We start from the raw sequence: 7,557 nt of genomic DNA, 5'->3' as shown, positions 1-7,557 counted from the left end.
TCCCTCTATTATTCTATAACTTTATTTCCATATTCTTCTATATATTATACATTTTAATATTTGCTCTAATAATACTACAGGCCAAAGGAGATCAAATAAAGTTTTTTTTAAAATACTTTTATTACATACTTTTGTTGAAAAACTAAAACATTAATTGAGGTTTGGGGGAAGGTTAGGTTTGTCTTTATGACATATGTCTGTTTGGGGCCCTTACCCTGGACTCGAAAAAAAAAATCTGATCTAAAAAGATTATTATGGAGTTCAACTATTTATAAGTTACTCATTAGTTGGATAAATTGAAAAATAGCTGCCTTTTGAACCAAAAATTGTACACTTTCTTATCAATAATGTTGTCAGATTGTTCCTACACTGTGCTCCTATTGGTCAAATAAAGGAATTGATCATCTAGAATTTCTGTATTTATTACATTAGAGTAAAACAATAGAGGGAGGAGGGGTTAAATGAATGTATGCAGGGCGACCACTCCAAAACATAAAAAATATAGTATTTTTATAGTATATTTTTAAAATCCATATAGTATATATAGTATATTTTTTTGAACACATATAGTATGATGTAGTATCGGACTTAGAATTATTTAGTAATACATAGTATATACATCATTAATAACTCAAAGCAAAGCTGTAATCAAAGCAATTTTACAAATAAGGGGCTTACTCTGTGATTATTAGGTTAGGTATTTATGTGAGACTATAGGTTATTTAGGATAAAAGTTTACTTTTGGTTAGTATTTCACATATATTTAATCATTTTTTGGATAGGTCTCAGGTTCAGGTGCTACAGGCTAGCTGGAAGGTGGTTTTTGGACAAATAAAAAAAATTACTGTTTGAAGAGTTAGAGATAAACTTATAAAACAAAATATGCATCTTTTTGGATGTTATTAACGTAAATGAAGAAAAAATTAAAACAGGCCTCCAAGTTTTCGTCTTACAGGCCTCCAGGTCCACTCTGGACAGGTTATAGATAATTTTTTTAGTTGAAGAGTTAGAAGCCAACTTTTAAAACAGAATATGCATCTTTTTGAATGCAATTTACATATTTGAAGAAATCTAAAATCGGCCTCCAAGTTCTGGTCCTGTAGGCCTCCAGGTCCAATCTGTGGAAGGGTAAAAAATTCAAATTTCTTTTTTAAAGAGCTAGAAGTCAGATATGTTAATAATCCAAAAAAATACATATCATAAGTTGACCTCAAAAAATAAGAAATTTGATTTTTTACCTGTCCAGAGAGGACCTGGAGGCCTGCAGGGCTTGACCCTGGTTGCTAATTTTCAATTTTTTTCAGATATGTTAATAAAATTCAAAAAGATGCATATTCTGTTTTATAGGTTGACCTCTAACTCTTCAAACAAAAAATTTGAATTTTTACCTGTCCAAAGTGGACCTGGTGGCCTGTAGGACCAAGAATTGGAAACCAATTTTAAATTTTCTTCAGATAAGTTTATAACATCCTAAAAGATGCATATTCTGTTTAATAAGTTGTTCTCTAAATTTAACAATTTTTCTACCTGTCCAGAAACCACCTTTTAGCCTGCAGCACCTGAACCTGGAAACTTATCCAAAAAAATATTAAATATAAGAGAACTACTACCCAAAAGTAAACTTTCATCCCAAATAACCTATAGTCTCACATTAATACCTAGCCTAATAATCACAGAGTAAGCGAAAGTGGCAAAACTCCCCCCTCACCCTTAATTTAATTCTATGAAAAATAACTGATATTTAAATCATAATCACAAACAAAAATATATTTTAAAGGATTTTCTTCATCTCTTTCTTACTGTAGAGCTTTATGCATTTTTGTCGTATCACAGTATATTTTAAGCCCCCCGCAGGGGCTAGAAATAGGAGAAAACCTACTGTGAAAATTAGACAAAACAAAGAGAAATTGTCGAAAAACTGACAATATTCGTTTTTTGTTATATAAATGTAATATTATATAGTATATATAGTAAATTTTGTTCAAATAAAGGTAATAATATATAGTATATATAGTAAATTTTTGTCATATAGTATCCAAATTCATCCTATATAGTATAAATAGTATATATAGTATGCAGTGGTCGCCCTGTGTATGGCCCCCTCCCGGGAACCCTGTGCCGACTGCCAATTGGGTCATATAGCGTCGGAAATATTAACACAGCCAATTCACTACAAAACAGCAGAACGAAATTTGCTAGCAGACGATAAAGTTCCCTCATAGGGATTCAGGTAGTTGTCTGGTTATACCTCTATACTTACAGATTGATTTTTATTACTCTGATAGACGTGCTTTGTCCGTCTGTAGTCGACCCAGAAAACTGCAGCCTGTCAGAAACATACCATTGATTCAGGGATCAATGTGTATCCCCAATGATAATACACAAAATTACTTAAGACTAGTGGTTAAAAAGTTTGAGCACTCGACTTAATAAACCAACCAATCAAAATTTACTCAAGTCCATAAAGATGTTAAGCCAACGAATAAGAAAACGTTTCATTTTTTTGCGTATTTCCTAAAGATAGTCAAATGCTTTTATTAAAAAAATATTTTGAGGGCAGGAAGGATTGGGATGTACCTCCCCCCAACCCAATTTTTTATTTAAGTTTTAAAAATGTAACAATTTTGTTTAGGGGGGATAGCTCTTCGGAGGTTGGTGGTACCTTCCTTAAAATAGTTATAAACCGTCCTGGTACCTATGAAAAGCTACCATGTTATAGCGAAGGATCTCGTTCAGCGGTAAGCGAGATCCTTCCCTACAAACAAACAAACAAACAGACATTCTAACACTATAATGATAGTGTAACTGATACAAGAATGATTAATATTATTGATATCTTTTGCCAGAATTGTTTTTTTCTAAATTGATCACCTATCACTCACTAGTTTCCAGGGAGGAAAGAGACAATGGGCTGTTTATTAAACTGGTACCCAAAGTTTTATAATTAAGTTATTTTATCATTGTTTGAAACCTTGGGTACTTTTAATAAATTTGGTTAGTTCAAAATTATTAATTAACGTTTTAACCAATAATTTTAACTACAAAAGGGGTAATCTTGTTTATCCTCCATGGGGATGAATATTAATTTATCCTCCATAGTCTTATCCCTGCCAGTGTCGTATATGAAATAACAATGACGCTTTTGTCCATAATATTTAGATTTACAATAAGGTTGATAACATCTATTAAAGATAAATCCTAAAGTAACAGGATGTTTGTGTGTCTGTGTGTTTATTTGTACCGAAGGATCTCGCTAACCGCTGAACCGATCGGGTTTCCTTAACAGGGTAGCTTCTCATAGGTCGCAGGAAGGTTTATAACTATTTTCTTGGGGGGTGGGATTTAAAATCTAAAATAAGAAATTGGGTTAATAAATTCTACTCTCTACTCCTCAAGTGTCCCTAGAGGCCGCTAGGGGCGTAGCCGCTAGTTTATGTTAAAGTAGCTATGCATGCTAAAATATGGATGTTCTGACGTTATAATAACTCTTTACAGATGCTTCTACCTACGTTGAAGAAACAAAGGTTTGGAATCGATCGAATGAATCTAATATATGTACTTGATTCATATTTACTTAGAATTGCACAGGAGTTAGTTATGGACAATTTTATATTTGTTTTACTTTTCTTTGCTGTTACCATATGCGGTACTATAGATAAGAAAAAAAGTTTGGCAAAATTGAATAAAATTTACATAATTTAGAACCAAGTAAGATTCACCAGGAAGGAAGGGGACAATCGTTTTTTTATTACACTAGTCCCCAAAGTTTTATCATAACGTTTTCCTATTAGTTGGTTTGATAACTTTGGGGACTTTATAGAATTTTGATTAGTTGGTTTATCAAGTTGGGTGTCCAAACGTTTTAACCACTGATTGTAATCTACAGAAAGTGTATCATCATTGGAGATAAAATTCAATTTATGGGCCGTTGTCTTATCCCTTTAGATTCCTGAAGATTTAGTACTTTATTTTTCCTGATTTTTTGCGAGTCTGCTAGTTTTATTTGCTTTCATTAGGCAAATCAATTTGGTTGTACTGGTGTATAACTAACAAAGATAAAACAAGGATGCTTACATTTAATAGTATTAAGCAGTTTGAATATAGAATCAATATAAAAAAAAAGAGGAAAATAAAGAGAATACTGAAATATTACTACAAAAATATATGAATAGGATAATTATATTATACAAAAAGTTGTTGTCAAAAAGTTAAATATTTTAAATGGACATATTGACTTTCAGTAAGGATTATATATTTGCTATTGTACCCAACTCTTATATCATAAATTATCATCCAAAAATTGTTACGGACGAACCAACGAAAGGACCGACCCTAATTGTAGAAAAGCCTCGCCTTCCTCCCTTCTATAATGGTTTGGCTGCAATTGCGTCCGAATATAGAGTGGGCTGTTTTATTACACTAGTCCTCACAGTTATATAAAAAGGATTCTTTTATGATTGACTTAACAACTTTGTGGACTTGTATTGAAGTTTAATTGGTTGGTTCATAAAGTTGAGTGTCCAAACCACTAATTTAAATCTAAAGTAGGTGAAATTTTGTGTATCATTATTGGGGATGTACATCAATTTATCGGCCATTGTCTTATTCCTTCAGATCCCCGGTCCGTATTTAAACAATTCACCTACTGTTCTGATATAAAATTAAGTGTAAGAGGGGAATAGGCTACTTTGAAAGTTAGACAATTTAATTTTGTTTGATTGATTACCTTCTAACTCAATTTGTTCGTCTTTCTTACATAATATATGATATTTACTTGGCTTCTGTATTAGATAGGCTCAATAACCAATTTTGTATTGCCACTTATAAATGTTGTCATCCTTGTTAACTCTAAGTTGAATTGATACACACACACTATCTGCAATAGTTTAAAAAGAAAAGTGAATAAACTATTTCATGATAAAGGAAATACAAGAGAAGCTGAAGTAGAGAGACGACCAAAAAACAAAGTAATTTGTTGTATGTCTAGATCGTTTAATATCTGCTTCTTTTACTAGAACCATAGTGGTTTTAAGCTATTTTTATAGCAGGGATTGGAGCGCCGCCCGGTTTCATAATTAGAGATGTGGGTGATTCCATATAAATGAAAATTGTTTAAAATCTAAAGTTGAAAAATGTGCCAAATTTTTTTTTTTTAATTCTCCAAAAGTATTCAAATCCTCACCCCCCCTTGTTGAACATAATAATGCGTCTATTGGATTCAATTCGTTTCTTTTTCAGAAGAATGTAAAAGTTTTGATGTGTTAGTGTGCTGAGTGCTGAGAAATGACCAAAATGGTTTCAGCGTTCATTGTTATTTTAGCAGGTTTGTTTTGGACATATAGCTACTCTATAACTCTTTTTTCACATGTGATTTCTTCCACCTAGCCCTAGCAACCGATGGTCAGGGAAGAATACATCTGTATACCTACACTTTTATGTTATTTTAAAAGAATTTTACTAAATTTAATGGATTGAAATACTCTCTAATTGTAATTATAGGTTCATTGTCCGCTTTTCAGATAATTATCTAGCATTAATAACGCAGCTATTATAAAATTCTTGTGCCAAATGACATTTTTTGACAGGTAATTTGAATGGCGAAGATTTTTCATAATTGTGATATGCTTTTAAGTTTTATTGTTTTTAAAGTAGATAACTCGTGTTATACCTACCAGAGATCTAAAGGGATAAAAATTGATAAATTGATGTACATTCCCAATGATTATACACAATATTACATCTTCCGTAGTTTACATTTAGTGATTGAAACATTTGGACACTCAACTTAATAAACCAAACTATCAATTCCACTAAAGTCCCTAAAGTTGTTAAACCATCGACTTATAAACAGGTATAATAAAACTTTGGATAATAGTGCAATAAACATCTCATTGTCCTCTTTCTTCCTGGTAAACTTATAGTAAAAGTCTTTTTAAACATAACATTACTTTTAAAGAGTTTTTATTTAAAAGTCCATAGTGTTTGACTTTATTCAACCAAATTTAATGGTTTTCTATTTATCTTTTTCATTCTTTTCATGTTTTAAAGAAAGAAAACATTTCCATGGAATTTCATAAAGAACAAGGATGACAACATCCATAAAAGCAAAGCTCTGATACGATAGGATAAACGAACATAAATACTTGTAGGTTGTCAGAACTGAATAATCAGAGTACAAATAAATAAAAAAAAATCTAAGGAAAATTGTAAGTAAATTTGTTTATAAATTGTTAGATAGAATATACTGTTTTACGACATACTTACATTTTAAGGAATTATAATAGAGATGATTCGTTTATAACATTGTACCTTGTAATAGAAATCAGTATTAAAAAAAACAGATTGATAAAGAAATATAACTCATAACAATTGTTGTTAAAAAGGTTAAAAATCAACATGTTTTAAATTGACGCACGGACATTCTGGTAACGGTTATAGAGTTGATGCGCTTTCTTAATTATTATAATCTAAAATTATTATAGGAATTGTCATGCAAAGTTTGAAAGCGATAGGACAATTAAAATACTCTATAATTACAAAAAAACTGCTAACCGTTACGTATAGAAGGACTGACGGACGGGCCGACCAGAACTATAGAAATTTTCGCTCTTAAAAATATACCAACATTTAACTTAGTAGATTTAATAGATAGATAAGATTATAGAATAAACAAGGATGATACTATGAATTGTAATAGCATTTGAAAATTAATAGATTCATAGATAAATAGAGTATGCGCGTTAATATTTAGGAAAAGGTGAAAAGAAATCTAAAAATCGACATTTATTAAACAACCAACGGACTGTCAAAGAAACTGACTGACCAGTAGAAGAGAAAAACTTAGGAGAAAAACTAATAGGAAATAAATGTGAAATACATTTACACCCAACTACAAAGGTTGAATGGGATAAAATCAGTGGGATATGTGTGTAATAGAAAAAGATTTTTTTCTTTTCACAATTTTTAAAAGCAAAACTTTTCTATAAAAAGGGTTCGTCAACACTTTTCGTTGATTTAGACATGTTAAAATTGTCCTCTCGATTTCAAACTTTGCATGATGATTCATATAATAGTTATGTACGATTTAGGAAGCGTAGCAACTCTACAATTGTTACCAGAAAGTCTGTTCGTTCATTTAATACATTTAGCTTTCTATCAACAATTTTATATGTGATATAGTTATCCTATTAATCTGATTTTGGAACACTGATTAGTATTACAACAGGACACAATGTTATAAGCGAAGACACCCTATTATCAAGTCCTAAAAATGAGACCATATCCTTATGGATGTTATCACCCTTGTTATATTGAAAGTAAGAAATGAAAATATAGAGTCTGTGCTTGCTTATTGAGTCACAGTAGGACAAAAACAAAATAAGTTAAAGGAATAACATTAAAAAAATTAAATCTGCTTTCTTTTGCGATAGCTTTTGTTTAATTTATATATAAATGATAATGGCATTCTGTAAAATTTGGCCTTACAAAAGTAGATTTTTTTTTACAAATCTTACGTATTACTTTTTTTGAAGCACATCGTGGATTATTTTATTTCTC

The 7,557-nt window shown here is 30.9% G+C and overlaps 1 protein-coding gene across 1 annotated transcript in view; it reads left to right on the top strand.

The window, feature by feature from the left end:
* The first annotated feature begins 5,189 nt into the window (after nucleotides 1-5,189).
* The window catches only part of LOC145323943 (lachesin-like), a 93,207-nt gene continuing 90,839 nt past the window's right edge, over nucleotides 5,190-7,557 (top strand). The window contains exon 1 of the mRNA XM_080166555.1: nucleotides 5,190-5,323. Coding sequence (XP_080022681.1) covers nucleotides 5,284-5,323 — 40 coding nt within the window. The 5' untranslated portion in view covers nucleotides 5,190-5,283. The remainder of the gene's footprint in view (nucleotides 5,324-7,557) is intronic.

Source organism: Acartia tonsa, chromosome 7 (genome assembly GCF_053477335.1).
Source record: "Acartia tonsa isolate MP-2025a chromosome 7, ASM5347733v1, whole genome shotgun sequence".
Classification (NCBI taxonomy): Eukaryota; Metazoa; Arthropoda; class Copepoda; order Calanoida; family Acartiidae; genus Acartia; species Acartia tonsa.
Note: the sequence above shows the minus strand (reverse complement) of the source record. Positions and strands in the feature narration are given on the sequence as shown.